This window comes from Seriola aureovittata, chromosome 22, assembly GCF_021018895.1.
Source record: "Seriola aureovittata isolate HTS-2021-v1 ecotype China chromosome 22, ASM2101889v1, whole genome shotgun sequence".
Lineage (NCBI taxonomy): Eukaryota > Metazoa > Chordata > Actinopteri > Carangiformes > Carangidae > Seriola > Seriola aureovittata.
The window spans coordinates 16,932,794-16,955,206 of record NC_079385.1 but is presented as its reverse complement, the minus strand read 5'-3'; the positions used below and the strand labels follow the sequence as shown (position 1 = coordinate 16,955,206).

Here is a 22,413-nt window from a genome sequence, read left to right as displayed (position 1 = left end):
CAATATTACAGCGATGCTCAAAGGAAACGTCAAACTCATCATTACAATGCTGGATTTTAGTGGTGAATCTTAAGGTAAATTTAGTCTATGTGATAATTTGTGCAGAATGGGTCTTCAGACGTTACCATATCTGTACTGTACTTTGGTTTTGGCACCGACATGCAGCTCGTCTTTGGTTGCTGAGGCTCTATAAACAGGCCGTCAATGGACTTTTAAAAATTGACAAATCAAAGATTTTCCCCATATTTCTCTCAGGAATGTCAGGTTTGTCTGGCACAGCCTAAAATCACACAGTATGTTGCTCTTTAGGGCTGAAACTCAAGACTACTCATTCAGTTAGTCCATACAAGCTGTAAAAAATAATGCAAAATGTCCTATTGGAAGTTTTGAAGAACCACATCAGCTTCTGGCAGATGTGGTTCTTCAAAAACCCGGTCCAGGTTGAACCCCAGTGAGCATGGCTGTGTGGCTGTGTTTAGTGTTCCTATTATAATCACAGACTGACTGAGGTGTGTTTGGAAGCTGTAATGTGCACACAGCTGGCTCCGCTATGCACCTTTGCCCACATAGCTGACTCGTCCCCACAGGAGTCATACAATTTTACAAAATTAGATTCTTTCATTTCCGCTTCACAGTACGACATTAAAACTTTCATGAGCGGAACTTTAAACTAAATAAAAAACAGTCTCTAACTGCAAACTCACAGTGGATTTGTGTGGCGTCCTGGGACTGTGTTAGAGATCTGTCCCTGAGTGGAACATCTGCCCGTCTTTGATGTGTTTATGTTTGTGTGTGTTGTATGTACCATTTCCGCCCCTCTTCTGCCTTAACAAGTCGCACATTCGGTTACCATGACATCAGACCTGATATTCAGACTTGAATATATTGTGATAAATGTCATCTATTGATCTTAATCCTACATGAGAGAATTGTTGGAGCTACATCACAGCAGGAATGTCTCATTCTTTCATTTTCTCCCAGCATATTGTCTCCATTATTACGTGCTACATTCATTAATGGTTGCAGTTGCTTCTTGCATACAACATTAGGTGTGAACAGTACAGTTTCCTGAGGATCTGAACATCTGCACAAAGATATTTCAGGGCAAAATTCAGTCATGTTTTCTCTGATAAATGTAATCGTGACCAGTGATGTGTTTGGGTGGTTGTTATAAAGTAAAAAACCCAGCAGTGATGTAGGAGAGGCAAAGTGAGTGCTGCAGTGCATGTATAATTACAGACAAAAGCTCCTGTCAGAGGGAAAGTCAGTGGGCACACACATGCACACACATGGCAATTGTCCTCACCTGACAAGCCTCCCACGTCCATTTTCTTCAGGTTTTTGGCCTCGAGGATGACCACGGTCAGCTTGCCGGCGGTGGGAACGTATCGCAGAGAGAAGCAGATATCACCCAGCTTCTCTTGCTGTTGGGGAGGCAGAGATGTTGCAGAGGTGAGAACAGTTTTAAGAGCAACTATTAAATCCAAATTTACTGCATCACATGCTCACACCAGATGCTCACTGAGAGGCTAGATGAAGGGGAAAAAATAAAAATTGCCTTCCAGAGAACACTGGCAATTGTTCAGTCGACCGAATCTGAAGCTCGTGGTTCTCTTTTTAACATTAGTTAGAAAGCTTTTAATGTTGAAAGCTGCAAGTACCAGTGTGTCTGTATGAAAAGTGATAGTTTAACAGTATGTAAGGTTAAAGTACAGTACACTGACTGTACTGGGTTATACATCTGTTTACAGTAATGACGGCGTCCAGTTTGAATCTGGGTGCATATCTGCATAGAATTTACACTGAAAGATGGTTTTTGTAATTGCCTTAAGTGCACGCATTTCTATGCACAGTGTTTTCTAATGCAGAACATGCACACACAGATCAGCACAGATAATTCAGTGGTCAGTGCAGAGCTGGAAAACAAACCTAAAACAGTATTGGAGTAAGTGATATTTGGAGTTAACCTTTTGAACACATCCTGAGCTGACCAACGTGCTGTACAAAAGGGCATTAAAATAAATAAAAATAAGTAAAACAAATGTATAAAACAAGTAAAAAGACAAATAGAGATGGAGGGAGCACATCTGATATCTAATGGCAACTGGTTCTGTGATCAATGTGATGATTCATTCAAAATCCTGCTGGAGAGACAACTGAAGATACAGTACATCAGTACCGCTGATGTTGATCTTTAAAGATACGAGCGGTTACAATCAACTGGAAAATTGCCGCTGTCAGGAAGTCTACTGTACTGTTGTAATGAGATTAGTGTCTGAGATGGACACGGATTATGAGAGGTGTTTTTATTTACAGCACAACGACAGTGCAGAGCAGAATCTACATCGCAATAAAAACAAGTACGATGGATGGAGACAAATCCGCACGTACAAATGTTTTCTAATATATTATATATCCGAAACAGTCCACTGACGTGTTATCAGGACTAGCTGTTAACGAAGTTAGTCATCATGTGAGCCAGCTGCTGTCCTGTTGTATAAATTGTATTGTTTGATTAAATTCCAATTTAAGTGAGTAGACATATTACAAACAAGGACTGCTAATGCTGCAGCTGCTGCTACAACCAACAGTCTCAACACAACTATAAAAAAATAATACAGTTATAAAAGAACTGTATTTTATGTTTAAGTTGTTTGTTTTTAATAATGTATTAATTATAATATTGTATTTTATGTTTCAGGTATAGGCGATGCTGCAATGTACAGTAAGCAAAGCATTTTTTTTAACGATATTATGAAAAAAATGTAGATATTTGATATTACTGAATATATAATGTACTGTATTATAATTCACTAAGTACTGGACAACAATATAATAAATTATATAGGATTGATTTATTAGTTGATTATTATCTAGATATTTTATATTACTCCACTGTGCAGGTTTTACATAAATACAAAAGTGTTTAACTGAACACCATTAACATTCAAGATTAAAATGTATCAGGTAGAAACACAATAAAGTCAGAAAATACATGATTCTTTTATACGGTGCAAAGAGAGGATCAGCACACGCTCCACATCACACAGCATCTCTGAGTCACAGCTTCAGAGTCACATCCAATCAATTGTACAACAAGTCCTTGCACGTTTTCAATCTTCTGCCATAGATTTGGTCTTTTGTTTTGGTTTGGCTTCTTTTGTTTGTCACTCATCACTTTGCTGGAAAAGTACCGACTGCGAGCGCTTCACTTCGCTCCAACAAATCACCATCACAACACAGCCTTATTATCATACGCCGAACAGAGAGCGATTCATATTCCTGCCATATCCCTTATCGACACGAGGAGCAGACACAGGCGATAACTCTCTCTCTCTCTCTCTCGCCACACCTGCTTTACGTGTGGCCATTTTGAAGAGGGATTGTAAATCAGAGGCAAAACCGGACATGAATATCAACCAGCGTTTTTATTTCAGGAGTTTTTCATCAAGTTTCAATCAGGGATAATTTCCTCATGTAGAATCAGTGTGCTGGATATATTTATAATATATGTTTTATGCTGCGAAGGACTCCTACTCACTTCCATCCGCTCTCCTGACCGGTGGCTGCCACACAAAATCAACTCAATAATCCCACTTTGATGACGAGGGCTGGGTTTCAGCACAAATACGAGCTCCTGTGGCGGCCAGCGAGAGAAGGAGTGACGGTTAATTCTGTCTGTCAAGAGCAGCGACCCGGCTGAGCTATAAAAGGCCAACTGCTGCCTTTTCAACTTAAAAGGGCATTTTTCGAAAACTTGCTACTTCGTATTTGACCTTAAAAGTAAAGAGGATTGTGTAACGTGTGTGCAGGTGGAGTATTAAATCTTATATTCTATTCATCCTGCAGCCTTTTCACTGAGGTCACTGCTAAAAGATTTATACTTAAAACAGCAGCACTTTCTTTTTGAGTATGTGGACTGATATGGCGAGTATGTTTCAAACCTGTGGCTCTCAACCTTTTTGGCTGGTAAAACACATCAAGATCTACGTCTGACACTCAATCATGAGCGATTCCCCGTCCTCAGACTGTTTCAATTCAATATCTTAAGAGGCCTGAAGAGGAATGAGTATTTAGCTGAGGACGTGTCTTATTTCCTGTCTCTCTCTTCTAATGACCATATAATAAAACAACATTGAAAAAGGTTTCTCCTTTTAATTATTCTGACTCTATATTTTGATTTTATTAGTTGTTTTACCTTCCCCTTTACTTTAGCTAGCTTCTGACTTTGGATATTTATTGTAATGTTGCTATCATGGAAAAAAACCCCAAAACATCTAACTTGTGAAAGACATCCGTGAAGAAGCTAAAGCCAGGTAGCAATTACTGTAGTTTAGCTTAGCATCAAATCTGGAAGCTGGCGCTCTCTAAAGTTTAAAAACTCACTTAAACTGTTATCTCATTTGTTCAATCTGTAGAAAAACAGGAAAGTCACAATGTCAGTTTGTGGTTTAGGGAGAGAAAGCAAATATACAGTAAGTGTATTTTTCCCCAAGATGTTGAACTATTCCTTTACCCTTAAATAAAATAATTGAATTTTGTCGTTTTAACCTTTAATAGTTACAGTTGCTTAGCTCCTGAGGCAATGGAGTCCTTTTCACCTTTGCAGGTGTAATTGAGTTCTGCAAACCTCCTACCAGTGCACATGATCTGAGAAAAGCTCTTAACAAATAGACAAGTGGATAATTATTTTGTCACTTCTGTGTTACCGGTTGCCAATCAGTGACACATAACGATGAGAGCATTCACATAATAAACATTAGTAATAATAATAATTTAACGTTTTATCGGCAGTTAGAAGGTGGAAAGTAGCACCTGCCCTCTGCTGAGCCTGAACGCTGAGGAATCGCTTCAGCGTCTCAAGACTTTTCTTGCAGAAAATTGCCAGGTGCAGCAGGTGCAACAAAACGCTATGGAAGTATAGTGATGCCCTTCAACTCAAACAGCTCCACCAGCCATTCGACACTGTTATAATTAACCTTTAAATCAAACCGCTGTAATGCAAAAAAACTGAAGTTCCCCTGGCAACATGTGCTATATGCCATGACATTTACCATGAAAATTGAATCTCCTGAACTGTTGCCTGGAAAGTCACACTTCTGTTAATTGAAGGGGAAGTGTGGACATCTGATTAAGTGACATTTCCAGGAGAGATGGATTACATCAGCGCCGGCACCACATTTGTGGTTCAAGCACAAATGGCTTGCTGTACAAAGCAAAGATAATCACTGTCATATCACTTATACACACACAAAAAAAACTGTTATTATTATTGAAACAACAGCTCTTAGATTTACAAATCTGAGCTCTGCCACTCAGACATGTGTCACCAAATTACTTCAAACCTGTTTGTTTCCCCTGTTCTGAGGAGTGACATGCGTGTCTGCCTACACAGGCTTCATAAGTCTTACCTCCTCCTTCTCGGCGCTCTGCAGATCCCGCCACTCCTCTGTTATGTGGCTGAAGTCCACCTTATTCATGGGCACCTTGATGTCACCGATGGCGTCGTGTTTGGAGAAGCGGTCGAAATCGTACACCGTCATCACCAGCGTCTTCCCGCCGAGCTCTACGTAGGGGACCTGAAGAGGATGACAACAGTAACTAAGGTCAGAGCAGGTGCAACACACACGAGAACGGGGAACGCCGAGGTGAAGCGACACAACAGCCACCAGAATGATGACAGACAGCCTCGGCATCCTGTATCGGGGCTAATCATTAGCTAGTTAGCGTGTCATCAGAAGCTGAAGTGATTGAATATTTTATAAGAAAACATTACGTCATCATTGGAGGTTTTCAGCCACTCAGTGGAGTCTTGTTACTTCTATTCATCTTCTATTCATGTATCCACTGAGTCTAGGAGCTGCAAGTTAGGCTAACATTAACATTAGCAGTTGTAAGCAAACTGTTAGTCACCAAGTGTTTGTGATGAATAGAATTGCATGGATCATTGATATGTTTCTATGAGCCTGTGCAATATCATGCAATCCAGCTCTGCGAGATAATCTTCCCTTGTAAAACTTATGATACTCAGTTTTCATTGACTTTGTACGAGAGAGGTTCTTTGTTGGGGTTGTTCAGAATCGCATTTGATTAAAAGGTGTTTTATTGTAAATATCGTAAACTCAAAATAAAGTTTCAGCTTTGTAGATTTGGTTTTGACACCCCTGAACTTGCACAGAAAAGTTTGTGATGAGTTAATTACATGTCAAGCGGAGTCCGATCTGAGTGTTTGTGTAGCGGGCGGATGCTGAAATGGTGGGTGCTTTGATTCCCCAAATCAATCACAGCTGCCCCCAATCCTGACAGACGCTGTTATCAGGCCTAAAAGACAGGCAGCACTTGTGATGTGATTCTTGACTGTATTCAATTACGGGATGAAAGTTATTAAATGGAAATAATTTGTTAAACAGAAAAAAAAGAAAGAAATGAGAGTGAGGGAGAGATAAGACTCTTTGGTTTGTCCTTGACACTATCTCACAAAATCATCTTTTCTTCTTGACGGTGTCACCGCTGCTTGTAATCCGCTGTAGTGTTCTTTTTCATGATGCATCACAGATTCAGAATTAAGTATTACAAACACAAAACACACACACACACACGCACACAAATAAACCTGTTATTGAGATGGATATCACATCACATTATGCTTAACTTACGCCAAACACCTGCGCTCTTCACTGTCGGGCGAATAACAAAACTTTCCCCACTGCTGAGCAACAGCTATGCATCCATTATGGCCGAGGCATGGCCAGAGTGTAGCGGTGCATCTGCCTGTGTTAATCCCAATCACACTGAGCCTCTGTGTGTTTCTGTGTGTGTGAGAGATATTCTGTCAGAAGCTTGTTAATGTGCCAGCTGGTTGCTGTCTCCACACCTTCCCAGCATTCCTAGCTGCATGCAAATCAGATTGTCAGTGGAACCAAAAGATCTCCAGCTACAAAAACAAAAAAAAAGTGTTTGAAATGTGGAAGTGTTTTTGAGCATATGGTGAAAGCAAATGAAATTAAGCTTTTAATGCTAGGCGTACCTTGAAGGTGAACTGCTCATTGAAGACGGGGTTGAGGGTCTTCCTGTGGACCTTGGTCTCAAACTTCTTCTTCTTGTCAGGCAGCAGGTAGACCTTTACGTATGGGTCGGATGTGCCACCCATGTCCATGGCAGGCAGCTCCGCCGCCTGGATGATCCCCACTATGAGCTAAAAGAGAAAGATGAAGGATAGAAAAAGTGAGGGAGGATAGTGTCAGACTGTCCACAGAGCCACATTTTCATAACTCGCACCTTCATCCCACCAACATCCTCTCAGAACAAACCGTACCTCGGGTAGAGAAATGTCAAGAAATACATTTTGATCATTACTCTATGACCTTCAGGAACATTGGATTTTTTGAGTCACATGTCTAGTCTTTTGATTTCACTTGCAATTGGTCCTTCATAATGGTGGCTTAAAGACGATTCAGTGTCATTTTTCTGGGATATGGCGGCAATATAAGAAGGTTATGTCGGCGGAGTCTGGCAGCGGCTGAAGAGTTCGTAAAGGTCAGGATGTGTCAGACTACGAGTGAGAGGACTGTTTCTCTTCACACAAGGCTGATAATTGATAACCACAATGGGGGGCCTGGGAGGCTGATTGACCTGCCAGTCAGAGCCTCTACTCGAAGGCCTCTCAGGAGCCCAGCTAGTCAGTCAATCACCTTCCTATCAGGCAGCCATCAAGCAGCAATCGGGAGGCTGACCAGGGCGCTCAGCCATGGAGCTCTACAGCTGTCAGCAGCTGCATCGGAGAAGTGGGAAACAATGAACTCAAGTGGCTAATTGAGATGAAATAAACAAACGGCAATATGAAGGAAAATCTATTTTACAGACAAAAAAATAAAGATGTATTGATTTATTGAAGCTAGTAAGTAGACCTTAAATTGGGATTGTTTGGTCAAACTAGACATAATCATACTAGATTACTTAATTAGCCAGTTAGCTTAGCAGACCTTCCAATATAAAAAAAGTATTTACATGTAGCTATGTAGCTAAGACACACGGCTTCCAGGATTATGGTCTAAACTAATGCAAACACTTACTTTCATTTGAAAGCTCTTAAAAAATAAAAGCTTTTAAATGAGTGGTTGAAATAATCGACACAGGCACGAGCTGATACTTCATCTGTGGCTGTTTGCCTCCGCACATTAATGTGTAACTCAACTGATTATTTAAGCCTCCAGAGCAGCTCATCTCTGAGAATTACTGATGTGCTGTTGTGTTTCCTCGGATCCGTTTGTTAGAAGTCACTGTTCCATATTTTATAAATGTATGTCTCGCTGTTTAATTTCAGCTGAAGCAGGTTCATTCTCCGGTTTATCGCTCGGTGCCAACCCACAGAAGTTTGTTATTTCAGTCTCAGCGCTAGGTATTTATTTACACAGGATGGTGGTGAGATTCCAGTAGAGACAGGTGTTCATGGAAAGACACTGGAATGATATAATGTGAATGTACCACAGACACACACATGTGCACTCGCTAACACACATCATATATGACAATGTTGAACACAAGGCGAGTACAGCATGGATAGTATGGGATGTCCTATCAGCTCTCCAGGTTGTGCGCAACATTTTCTTGACATTACACCGCAAACACTGACATGAAATCCCGTCATGATTTTGATGGATCGCTTTAACATAAATATAATAAATATTACAGATCTGAATGTAACAGGATCAATTTGTTATATACCTCATAGGGCAAATAAAAGACTCTTTTATTGTTGCAGATATTTACCTGAACCTAAATGTCACCATGTTTTTTGCACTGTAGTGCTGTGAAGCTGCACTTGGATTTTGAGTGTGGCAATTCATCCTTGCATGCTGTCGTTCTGATTTCCACCCATCAATCAGCGTGTTCCGCGGCAGACACAGCATGTCATACCGTCTTTGCTCGGAGAGGCACTGATGCTTGAGAACAGATAAGAGCAGGATGTGGTTGGAAACGCTGATATTGAGTTTGATGCTTCAGCTAATTGTGTCTTTTCCTGATGCTGTTAAGACACCACACCCCAACGTTCACAACACTGGAGGGGGTTTTCACAAAACTCACAAAGTATACCTTTGTTCAAAATCAAACCAAGCAGATAACACTCCCTGTAGTAAAATTACTTATGAAATTTCACTTAGGCCCCAACTGTGAGTCTAATGAGCTTCTACTAAATTCTTATTTTCTCAAAAAGAGTAGATGATTTTTGGAAATTCCCTTCCAATTAAAACAACAGAGTAATTTGGTGTTATATTGTAATTTTCCAGCTGCTACAATTTCATTTTAACAGTTTTATTTTTGATACGCATTATTAACAGTGAAAACCCAGTGATAATCAATTTGCATACATTGGACAAACTGAAATCTTGTGAGTGCAGACTTAAATATCTCATTAATTATTAGATGTATTGCCATGACATTTTCACATATCCAGTTTGCCCAGAGGACGAAACCTAATGACTTTGCTGCGCCTCTGACTTTCTATTGGACGCACTGCCATGAAATTTGGTTCACACTTCCCTCAGGATGAAAAGTAATAACTATATAGATCCCTTCAGCTTTTTATCGAGTGCCATTACTTTGCTTTATGATCAAATGCCTCAAAAATAAATGACACTGTGCTAATCAGAAACCTTAGCACGCTAACATGATACACTAAAAGGCGAACATGTTAAACATTACACCTGCTCAACATCAGCATGTTAGTTGTTGTGAACGTGTTAGCATGCTAACATTAGCATTTAGTTAAAACAGCCCAGAGCCAATGGTGGCGTCTTTAAATACCTTGTTTGTCTGATTCACTTTACAATAATAAAAAGTCTATGACTTCAATTATTAATCAATAATCTGACACTATTTGTTTTGGCACACATTATAGCTACTATTTCAAGATTTAAACACCTGACATTAACAACTGCAGCGGCTGTGTGTTTGCACATCTGTGTGGGTGTTTGTGTTTAACTAAGGACTGGGGCTCTATCACAGCAGAGGGCTGCCGGTGTTAACCCCTCTCTGTTTGTGCGTTACTCTTCAGCCCAGTGAGCAGCACGCTGACCAGAATGGGTAAAGGACGGTGATTCAGCCCTTGGCAGCTTATCTTGGAGGGCTTTGTCTGAATGCATCATGGCTCTGCTGTGACTCCACACACACACACACACACACACACATACACACACACAGACACACACACAGACACACACAGACACACACACACACACACACACACACACAGACACACACAGACACACACACACACACACACACACACACACACACACACACACACACACACACACACACACACAAACACACACTTCCAAAGAAGACCAGTAATTCTCTTCCTGACGAATATTTACTGCAGCGGCTTTTGTGTGTTCTTTTGAAAAAAAACGAACTGTCTGGGGAAAACTCGGAAATAAATAATTAAAAAGGAATAATATGAATGTTTTGAAATTCATCCCTCCTTAATAATGAGTTTAAAATTCACATATTCTGACTGGACAGAGTGCAATAGTCCTGCTCTTGACCTGCAAAAAGAGCGATGAATATGGTAATGATGTTGAAAGTAGGAATGACATTATAATTCTCTCCCTGCTGTGCTGAGAGGGCTCTTTGTGGTTCATTTGCTGTGTATTTGCCTAATGTAGCTGCGTCGCCGCTCCCTGAGTGATTTGGATCTTTTACAAAACCTTTCGTCTCATTAGTGTATAAAACCCAGTGTCATCAACACCAGGGGCTGCAGCCATTTGTGGTGGTTAACAGACAGAAACAAAGCTGAGACTTTTTGCCATGACGACCTGACACACACACACACACACACACACACACACACACACACACACACACTGGTGTTTCCTTCTTTTCTTAGCAGGGTGGAGCATTTACTGACACAGTTTAAGGCCATAGTGAGTAGTGCTAACAGCAGGAGCGTAAAGGAAGATGAATGAGTGAGCACTGTGTGTCTGGGAGGCTTATTGTTGACATTTTCATTAAAAAAAAGTTTGCTCAGTTTCACCAAAAGAAATCACCTGGCGAATCTTAACAACAACCAACTCTTCTGAAACAAGCTCTTCAGGGTTTATAAACATGGTAATAGCATTATTCATACTCCACTACTCTTACTGGCTTGTAGTACCGACATTTAATGACTTTTTTTATGACTTTTATCTTCCTGTAAATATTTCATTTAGTCCTACATCTGTGCACTGCAACTACAGATTAATTAAAGTATGCTTAAGGTGAGGGAAAGTGTGTGTAAAGCAACTAAAAAACCTCCATTGCATCCATTTGGAAAAGATATCAACACCTTTCCCTTTAGACGTGGTCGGACAACCCTCCCGCTGCAGAAACATCCAATATTAGCATGGGCTGGTTCTTCTGGCTGTGACATTGTATGATCAAACATAACCTGTAACTGCAAAAGAGTAGACAATACTTCCTCTCCATAGTGGCCCCCCTCTTTAAGAAACGCCACTTACTCAATAATAATGGAAATTTCAACACCCAGCCTTCTACTGTGTAAAGAAACCTGCAGCCAAGGTATTAAATCAATCACCTGTGTCAGTTCTCCCTCAGCAGTTCTATGGTGTTCACATTGATTGCATGGGTCTCAGAGCCTGAGGATTTAAAAAAGAAAAAACCCCACAACACTTCCTGAAGGCCACGCTGCCTCTTCAATGTGTCCGTCACTGAGCTGAAAGTGGGTCAGACGAACGGCTGCCTCCCTGGGTTTTCTGCCGCGGAAGTTTCTTCCAACTTTTTCCGAGACGCAGCTGGAGCGGCAGTGAGCCGAGGTCACTGTCATGAAGCGTGAAAACTGTCATCCATTCATTACACTTCAGCTCCACTGTGCAGATTATTACCGGTGTAATCAGGAAGCTCATACAAAGGCCTGTCACTGCCTCACACTACATGACAGATCAACTCTGTGAAATGTAATACTGTCCACATAATATCCCTCTTTATGAAATGACTCAATACTTTGTCATTTTTTCCCGAAATGAAACGAGGGTCTGGCTGACTGAACACTAATGGTGTCTGCACCTTTGAATTTTATTACTATCATTATTGATTCTGTGATTGGTGTATTGATAAATATTACACAGGTTAATTGCTTGAAATTATAGACTAAAGGGACAGAAACTTTTTTTTGTAATGATTAAAGTTTTTTTCTGTGTGTGTGTGTGTGTGTGTGTGTGTGCAGATAAGGATGATGTACCTATGCCAGTGTGTGACTCAGTGTGTACAGGAGCAGTGAGTGTTACTGTCTAATCTCAGGCTGTCAGTTCTGTTTATAATGGCGAGTTAGCTAGCCCAGAGAGGGACAGCGCTGTGTTCACGCACCGCGTCTATTATCTGTCACACAACATCTGGCGCCGGGAAGCTGATGTGCCTCCTCATTCTGCTTTTTAAAACTCAGTCGCTGGAAAAAATAAAGCAGATGGATATCTGCAGGGGCTGTTTTCAATCATGTAGAGAGAAAGAAACAAATTCAGAGACAAACTAAATCCCAGTAGTGTACTGTATGTTTTATAAGGCTCACTGGCAAATCCGCAAACTCGACCACCATGATATATCCCTGTGTGATTGCTCTCAGGCTTCAGTGACCATACTGTTTGCAGCGGTGGTGATGCAACAAAAGGAGAATGTTGTGCACAACCTGGGTTGATTCCTGTTTAATCTCTGTTGGGATGAGAAGTTGGACCACCTCGGAGGTTCGGTGTGACCATACTTACGAGGGAGGACCTTTCGCAACAACGACACACACTGAGAGAGGTATGGAGAACAGATCCTTACCGTATTCTCCGTGAAATTGTAATCCAGGGAGTATTGTAATTTGCCCAGTTTCTCGTCCTCCTTGGGCTCGGCCTCTTTCTCCGTTTCAGTCAGCCCTGTCTCCGCATCCTCCTCATCCTTCAAGGCCTGAAGGAGACACCCACCAAGAGTCAGTGTCGCCTGTTTGTCGCTGGCGCTAGCACCCAGCCAGCCGTTCCCCCGCCCAGGTCCTGCCAGTGGACCTACTCCTGTAAAAGCTGCCACTTGTTTTATGATGTATAAGGGGAAAACGGGGTGTGGGGGGGGGGAGCAAGCACTAAAACACCATAGCATTTAACATCAGGACATGCTCTGTGATGCACTAAAGCCCCGGGCCTGGTCCCCTGATGATGCTTTTCTATCAATCTCTGGGTGTTTCTGTCTAAAGGGAGAAAAGATCAAATGATGGCGCCAGAGATGAGAGCAATGGGCAGGCATTAGAGGAAGAAGGGGGGGGGGGGTAGAGAGACATTGAGAGTGGACAGAAAGAAGGAGAGAGAGAGATGCTTCCAGAAAAGATCACAGTAAGACAATTCCCTTGATGTTATTTCAGGCAGATCAAGTCTCTGGCAAAAACACATATCAACTGGGAAGTGTCCGAAGTGGCAGAGTGAGAAGTGAAGTTGCCCTTTCGCTTGCCTGGCACTGAGGTGAGGGTAGCAGGTGGTGGCATTGGTGGGGGAGGGGGGAAAGGAGAGGTGTGGGGGAGGGGGCGGAGGAGTTTGTTATAGGACCAACATGCGATTGAAGAGGCAAAGACTGGTTTCTCAAGGTCATTCATTCAGCGTCAAAGGTTGCCTTCCAAGATGTCTCTGTTAGGCATGCAGAGCATTCTCTGTCGAACAAACCGGTGCTCTCGCGTGATTCCCACATTCCCAAGTCTGGTTACGCCCTCAAACATTCAGTCACATTGTCATCATAACCCTAAAGCTTTAATGTTTAACCCCTACGCCGATGGTAGCTAGAAGCATCATGCCAGCGGTGGGTGGGTAGGTGTTGGTAAAAGGGGTTGTAATGTACATCTGGGGGAGGGGTGGGGGGGTGGGGGGGGGGGGGGGGTGGGGGGGGGGTGGGGGGGGGGTGGGGGTGGGGGGGCCTGCTCCTATTAGTTTGTCAAGTTGCTCATGTGGAAGCAAGAAAGCTGAACAACACTGATCGGTTTTAAAATGTTCCGCTGAGCCACTTGGTCTCTGCCTTTTGCAAATCCAAATTGAGTGTTTGTTATTTTTTTCCAGTTTTCTTTGACACATGAATAAAAGGTAAAAGTGGAGCAGGTAAAATGATTGAGGAAATAAATTCCCTGTATTTATCAAAAGTGTATTTCTAAATGATTTCCTACGGTTAATTTAACATCAGGTAAGGTATGATCTGTTTCACCTGTGTTGACAGATGTGAATGCAAATGACACTGTACGTCAAAAGCTTCCTTTTTTTATTTATTTTTTATTCATTTTTTTATCACCAGCTTCAAAAGATTTACTTGCAGAGCCTCTCAATCATTCTACGTTTGCCCGCCGCCACTTGTTTGAAATGTAAATGAAAGATTCAAAAGGCAGGAGACTTTAGCTTGGCACAAAAATCAGTGTGGTTCAACCTTGTCAATGCGCACCCAGTGTTTCTCTCATACATATATATGTGCATATGCAGGTTGTACACACATATATACAGTAGATATACATGTACTGTATGCATAGTTACATATATTTGGTTCTACGGGAGTAAGTCGTTGTCAAGAGGCTATAAAAAAAACGTCAGAGCAGCAGGCTTAAGAAGATCCAACAGCAATTAGGAACCTACCGCCAGTGACCATCCCGAACAGTCATCAGACACAACACAGATAAGGAGGACATAGAAGGAAGAAACACAAATTAAAACAACCACACACAGGAGTTAACACACCAGAGTCTGGGCACACCAGGAGAAATGACCGCTTGCCTCGGGAAGTGGCAGATTCACCGATGTCAGAGATTGGTTAATTAGGGCGACCGATAAGCGGCCGTTTGTTTTGATCAATCTGGCTATCTGAAAATAAAATTGGATTGTGCAAAAGCAATGAGAATATTGGAAAATTAGGGGAAAAATCGTCTCCTGTGCCAAGTTAAGTGATGCGCTGTGTTGTTGGTTGTTGAGCTTCCCAGTGTTCTCTGATTTGAGGAAATCAATGAGTCTCATTTCAGTCTTAATTTATGCTTTCTTCTACAATAAGTAAGTCAAATGAAGTATGAAAACACTGTCAGTGGTTTTCTGTCTACAATTCTGATCCACCTCTGATAGTCGAGGTGTAGCAGCAAATTAAACACACTTTGTACACGATTCCACCGAGGACGGCGGTGTAATGACGCTCTGCTGGTGCAATTAGTGTGCTAACTCCATTTGAAGTATCAGCGTTTCATAGCTTCCCGTTCTGTACTGTGGAAACGTGGAGTTTAATTAGATTCTCTCCCATTTGTTGCTCGGTTTGGTGATGTCATTTCTCTGGGTGGATACCACTTCATTACACGGCAAAACGTTACTCACACTCTTCAACAAGAGAGCGGCTCCTCATATGACAAAAAATAAATAAAGAAAAAAAAGAAAACACTCACAGGAACGAAAAGTAGGAGAAATAAAGAGAGACTGAAAAAACTCTCTCTTCAACCTGAAGCCATTTAAATGACTTCCATTAACTCTCCTGTAATTAGACTGAATTCCTTTTTAATTAAATGATGAAATATCATAGGAAGTAATACTGCAGTGCATAAAAATAGGGACGTTTCTGACAGTCATATTTGCAGTGGAATTATTTTCATACTGTCGGTGAAAACGACTCTGCCATCATATCGCATTAGAAACACAGCAAATAAACATAAAAGCACTGAACATTGTTGATATATTTAAGACATATTTCTGGACAAATTAATTAAACTTTTAGCATAAGCAAAAGAGCGGGATTAAATCAGCAGGCAGGGGTGGTTATTCTTTTTTATTTTAGGCAACAATAGTTCAAAGTCTTTACCTCGGTTTTGGCCCCATCTTTGACGTCCTTCATGTTGATGGCATTTTTGCCCTTGTCTTTGCCCTTCTTTTTGTTTTTCTTCTTGAATATCCATTTTTTGCAGATGCAGAAGCAGCACGCCAACACCAGGATGATCGCCACGAAGGCAATAGAGAAGATGGCCCATGATGGCACTGGGAGAGAAAGCAAACAGGAAAGAGCTTGGATTTACATTTTCTGGTCCTGCAGATTGGGCCAAAGCAGTATTTAAGAAAAAAAAAAAGTAGTGATTACGCCAACTGACAGGTGACATAAAAACCTGCAGAGCTGGCACAACCGATCAGCACCTAAGCCAGCGCTGGGGGTCCATCAAGAGGTGGCAGACTAAACGATCGGTCGTGACTGGCGGGACAAGACCCAACTGAACAGCTTCAGCCAATTTAGTGGAAGTAACAGATGTTGGCATTTTCCACTTGCCATTTAAACAAAAGATTCCCAGACAGCTGACACTTTCACGGCAATCACCGGCAACACGGAACTTGCTGGGGACCGAGAGGCGGCGGTAATTTTTGCAGGGTGTGCTCGAGAGGCATTAACAGAGGTATGACCATGACAAGCCAATGATGCAGTAAAACCAAACGGGTTCACGGGGGGTTTGACACACACTGTTCACAAGCTCTCAGATCCAAAATTACCTCTGAAGAAAAAAAGTGTGAAATTAAACTCAGGTGTGGAGATTAAGAGTTTTTTTTTTTTCTCTACAGACTGCAGTTTTACACTAAAACTTTTCTTAGAGGCTGAGCAGCTCGGCCTGATCTCAGGGGTTAAATTAAACCTGAAATTTAAAAGTCAAGAGGGATGTCAATGGGTGGGCCTTCCTTTGTAAATTACGGGATTAACGTCATCTGTCAGTGATCTCACAGTCAAATCATCAGCTGTCAAACAGCCACTGTCTGAGCATTATCATCAGTGCATGGAGAGAGCTGAACTCCTCGCACAGTTCTGTTCAGTGTTACGCCCTTTAGGTTAATTATCGGGAAGCTAAAAAGTTTGTGGTTCGGATGCACTTTGAGCCATGCTCACTCTTTTTTGAAGTAGTACAAAGGTTTTAGGATTTCTGAAAGTTTTCAAACCTTTCATTAAGGATAAAAATCCGTAACAACATGTCTTTTACTTTGAACAATGTCCCTTTGTTGTGGTGTGTTTATGCCAAGGGACAGCTAGAAGACTTTCTTATTCAGTTGCTTGCAGGAAGGAGAAAGAAGAATCTATACTGTGTTTTGAAGTAGCAGAAAATGATCGGACGAATGAGTGGATGGATGAACCAATTTATGTCCAGATATTAATTAGACGTAAGGTTAGAGGTCTGGAACAACAGTATTGGAGTTTTTCCCAGGTTTGTTTTGCTTAACTGCCTGTAAGATGATAAATCAAAAAAAAAAAGGCACTTCAACGTGAGTGGCACATAGGAAGTTGTTTTTCCCTCCTCCATATGTTGTTGGCTTAGTGATTGGACCTGAGTGGGAAAACTGGACAACCGACTCAGTCACCTACAGACTTGTCAGATCCTCAGCTCAACAACACGACTTTACCAGCCAGCTGCCAACACAGTGACACCTACAGTATCTTAACTTGTTGCCAGAATCATCTACTTCAGCACAGTATCCACAACACGGAAACACAAACACAATGATGGAAGGAGGAAGTGGGTTGTTTTTTAAAGTACCGGAGAGTCCAGATGGGCTGAAAATAATGAGAGAGCCCGCATTGGACTTCCTAATTCAGCGGTCGCAATCGCTGCTTCTTCATTCTACTCAGCAGACACCAAACACCTGGCAGCCCACTCGTCATTTTAATAGAGAAGAATAACAAACAAATGAGCCAATTTTAGAGGCATGTTTTCGGTTTTTGTCAGTGATTACTACTCTGAGAGGCAAAGGGAATACTTCTGACTGAGGCAATTTGGATCGCGTTATCTGAAGATTGTGTTATCTGATGAAAGAAAAAAAAAATCTTATCCAATAAGACACATACAGTTCTCCTGTCATGGTTCATCTTAGGAATTAATCCAGTAGCGGTCATAAATCCAACAAACCAATAGATAACATAAGCCAGGTCAAACTCCAGTCCCTTGAAGACTTTATCTGAAAAACTCCAGAAAGACCCATCAAAACAGAAAAGTATATTACAGTCTATCACTCTGGGGTTTTGCTCACCACCATTCAGCTGTGGTTCCTTCGCCGAGGTCCAAAGGGAGCGAGAGAGGAGAAAAATCGATGCTCTGTTTACAAAATCAATAAGCACTCTCCTCTGAGGAAAAAACGGCGAGTGATGCTCTAAAATAACTTTAGGAGCTACAGCTTTGGCCTTGCCCCGGAGCGCTGTGGTAATGGAGGTGACACTGGATAGGCCTCGTTTGCAATGAGCCATCCATAACCAACTGCATTTCCTTCAAAAACCTGAGACTTTCTAGACAATAAACTGTCTGTCAGCGACTGTTTCTTGGGTTTAAGCTTTGGACACAAAAACAGACTGAATTCTTATTGGAAGTTTTGAGGTGCCATAAACATTTGGTTGCCAAATGTTGAGTGTCAAAGGGCAAATGTCCCGCTTAAATTTTCAGCAACGCTTTTTTAATTAGATGCAATTCATAAAGGGTTTGATGGGTTAAATAATTACTAAATCTTTATAGATTAGTTAAAACCAATTAATAGGTGAAAATTTCAGGTTGGCAGGTTCTTTATTATTAACTTAGTAATATTATTGACTCCAGACTTAATGGTAAGAAACCCATGAACATTTATAAATGGTGGTGTTACACCTGTTCTTTTGAGGACCTCTTTCACCTTGCACATACAAATACAAACAGGAAGGGAAGGAGACAGTCTGGGATTTTTGGTTTTTCAAATGGAAATGCTGATTAAGAGAAATCAAAACAAATATCCTGTTACAATCTCTGTCTCATAACCCCGAATGCTTCGGTGGCTCTACAGTCATTCTGGCATTTCATCAATGCTTAAAAACGCCTGATGGAATTTAGCCATTTAGGCAGTTACAGTACAAATCAATGCATGAATCCAGCCCTTATCTTATTCATCAAGTGCGCGCCTCCCGGTGAAAGGCGCTTGTGTGTTCCTTAATTAAAGCAACCTGAGTCCCAGAAAGCAATAAAAGCATCACCTAATTAACTATATTGTGTGAGTGTCTTTCCTCGAGAGAGAAATAGAGCGAGAAAGTGAAAGAAAGAGCGAGAGGCGGTACCGCCAGCATGCGCACTTCAATTCAACTCCCAGCACTTATCTCTCGTTCCGCCGTGTGACGTAGCATGGAAAATGGAGTTTCTCTAATGGGTGGGTTTGCGCATGATGAAATTCATGTTTGCCGTTCCTCAAGGCTCAAATCGCTTTTCAGCACCTTCATCAAAATGGTTAGAGAAAAACCAGAGCACCGAACAATGAGAAACCTTCTAACAACTTCAGACACAGCCAGTGACGTATAATGTATGTACTTTTTCTTTCTACAGCCGTCTTCAATTCTGCAGCTGGACTTTCTTTCGTTTCTTTTATAGAAGGGCTAATGGACGTCGTATTCTGTAAAGGTTTTGTAAAGCCCTCATGGGGAGATGTGCAGTTTTGGGTTATATAAATAAAACATGACTTTTACACCAAATGCCACGGCAGCGCACGGAATAAAGCACAGAACATAAAGGAAGTATTTTCTGTTATGCTTGAGATCCTTTTTACCTGAGTCGTAGTAGAATCAGATCGTATAGAGCTGCATTACACCAGGAATTCAGAGACACACAAAAGCAACTTTTGCTCCATTCATCTCCACACTGTAACCGGTACCATCGTAATTTCCTGCTCCAGTGCATCACTGTGGTTTATGCAGGAAATGCTGAACCTGGCGTAAAAGCTCTTCAAGTCTTCAAAGAATCCAATCCAGGTGCAAAAATACTGCTGGTTTAACCGATCGCTCATTAATAAACACATACATGAACATCAAAGCGTAGTAAAGTCGACAATACCCGAAGCTTAGCACATCAGGAGGAGGTTGAAGTGGCTGCAACGTGATGGTCTTAGAGAATAATCCATTGGGAAGCATCAGTTTATAAAAAGCTCCAGTTTACACTTACAGTACGTGAATATGATTGGATGTCACTACTCAGCTGCTCTGCTTCAATCACCACAACGCTGCACTAGTCACATTATGTTAAAATGTCTCATTTGAACACTTTCCCATCTTATTGGTCTGCATTAGATAAAAAGGCAGGGAACCACTCTGGACAGCTCAACAGTACATCACAAAGGCTGACACACACACACACACACACACACACACTGATATATTGATTAACACTCTGCTTTGGAGTACACACACATTATGTGAACATTTCTATCCGGTACACCTAATTTGAATTCCACATGGCAGAATGTGGGAGTAAACCACTTAAAGAAAACCAACACAAATGGAAAGAAACTCACAGAGGAAGACGTGGGAACTGACACCGGCGACCCACCACCCACCAATCTAACAAAAAATAATAAACTCATATTACTTCTTAGAACACAGGAAATTTTCCCATGGTGCCTTGAACGCCAGTAGAAATATTAACTCCACTGAATAATACCGTCATAGAAGTTTTGAATGACAGATCTTATATTTAATCAGTGGAATAGGAAATATAATTTACAGCGAGACCTCAGCCCGGCTGATTTGGCTCCGATACATACATAGTGCTGCGTTTGGGTTCTCAGAGACGAGCTTATCGGGTATCATTTTAGAGGCGTGAGAGGAGGTCAAAGAAACAGCAACCTCAGCATAAAGCAACAAAGTCACTGGCTGACATTTGCTGTCCTTTAAACATACTGCAAGTATTCTCAGAGTCCTTCCATAGATACATACCCATATATACATTTTTATTAAATCATGTTTTAGTCAACGTCTTCAGATTAAGTCTGGTTTTCTTGGCGTTGACCGTCAGTCCTATGCGCACAGTGCGAGACGGCACTGCCAGACATTTTACACTCACTTTTGGTTTTTACCACAAATCTAAATAATCTGGCAAATAACTGTTGGCTTGTTAACAAAACTGTTTGACCTTCAGATTGATCGTGTCTCCGGCCTGACGCCACTGCAGCAAAGTCACTGCGCTCCCAGATGACAGGAATTACTTTGGTGACTTATGTATTGTCGCAACCATTTGAAACGATAGGCCAACCCAACACAAACAAAACCCAAGTTCTAATAAACCAGATTTATCCTTAATAATGCCTGAATTATCGTTATGGACGAACAGTCAAATTTATTCAGTATATGATTAGCATTAGTTGTTCCTCTTACATTAATTAAGACTTAAAATGTATGTTATATAGATTTTATGCTAGCTCTATAAAATGTCTCTACTTGGCCTCAGCTCTGTAATTAATAGGAGCGCAGCTGCAATCATCCTGTTCTACACCCCTGGTAATACGTAGTGCTTTACATTAAAGAGTGTGTGTGTGTGTGTGTGTGTGTGTGTGTGTGTAATATTACATCTGGTTTATATCCACTTCCCAGAAGCCCACACTAATCCAATGTGACAAGACCCTGTTGGTCAATTAACCTTGACATTATATCTTGTTATGCCTATGAGAGCAACACTGTCCGCGCCCTTTTCCCCCACTGTGGCTTGTTTAAGCAAACAATATGACAACAGCAGGGAGCATCTTCCAACCATGAGCAACAATGATTCACTATAAAGTAACTGAGAGGTAACGATAATTAAAAACTGTATCCAGAGACGTTTGTGTGAGTTTAAACAAAGTCCTGTTCCACGTCCATGACATGAGACAGAAGAGCAGTGACGGCCATTTTCTGGGCACAAAGAAAGAAGAAAAGCAGAGCAGTTAAATATGGTTCATCTCTTTGTTTCAGAGTAAAGGCGTATTCACATCCAATATGTACGGAATGATTTATTCAGAGGGGGTTTTGTGGTTTGTGATGGTCGGCAGACAGCAACATTAAAAACCTAAACCAGTTACAAGAAAGTCACATGTATCTAACCCTCAAATGACAAGAAGAAAGTGAGAAGAAAGAAGATCTTTGGCCATCTGTTGACTGAAGACTCGGGGGGGGGGGGTTGAATCTGCTCTGCTTTTTGGTTTGACCGGTCCCTGATGGGAGTCTAGTGGCAGGCAAACTTTAGTAAAGCGAGGGCAGAGAGTAGACAACCAGGCTTGTTGCCAGAGCAGCAGGCAGGCAGAGACAAATAGCGCCGCTGATCCACCGCCGTAATCCCCTTTAATAAACTCTGCTGTCTGTTGACTGTGAGCAGCCACTGAGTCAAACAAGTTGAGACGCATTAAAAAAAACTGAGACGCATCTTTTTGCATTATTCCCTAATCTTTGTGTCAAGTTACACCACTAAGTCTGTTAGTCGCTTATTTTTTGTATTTTTTATCTGGAACCATCTGGAATCGGTGTGCGACACTCTTTTCGGCCCACACCAGAAGACACTGTCCCCTCAGCCCCAAAAGAGTTTGACTCTCGAGATAAAAGTCCCAAAAGTCAGTAACAGACTGCGGAAAAAAAGCTTTCTTGTGTCTGTGCTGTTGTGGGACATGG

The 22,413-nt window shown here is 41.5% G+C and overlaps 1 protein-coding gene across 7 annotated transcripts in view; it reads right to left on the bottom strand.

Annotated features, from left to right (window-relative positions):
• The window catches only part of syt1a (synaptotagmin Ia), a 172,147-nt gene that overhangs the window by 14,523 nt on the left and 135,211 nt on the right, over positions 1-22,413 (bottom strand). For 6 of the 7 annotated variants that reach the window (XM_056367176.1, XM_056367179.1, XM_056367175.1 and 3 more), the window contains 5 exons: positions 15,829-16,001; positions 12,817-12,942; positions 7,028-7,195; positions 5,412-5,579; positions 1,307-1,424 (listed from right to left, as the gene is read on the bottom strand). In XM_056367176.1, the coding sequence (XP_056223151.1) occupies positions 1,307-1,424; positions 5,412-5,579; positions 7,028-7,195; positions 12,817-12,942; positions 15,829-16,001 (753 nt within the window). The remainder of the gene's footprint in view (positions 1-1,306; positions 1,425-5,411; positions 5,580-7,027; positions 7,196-12,816; positions 12,943-15,828; positions 16,002-22,413) is intronic. The other variant, XM_056367181.1, reaches the window with a different exon arrangement.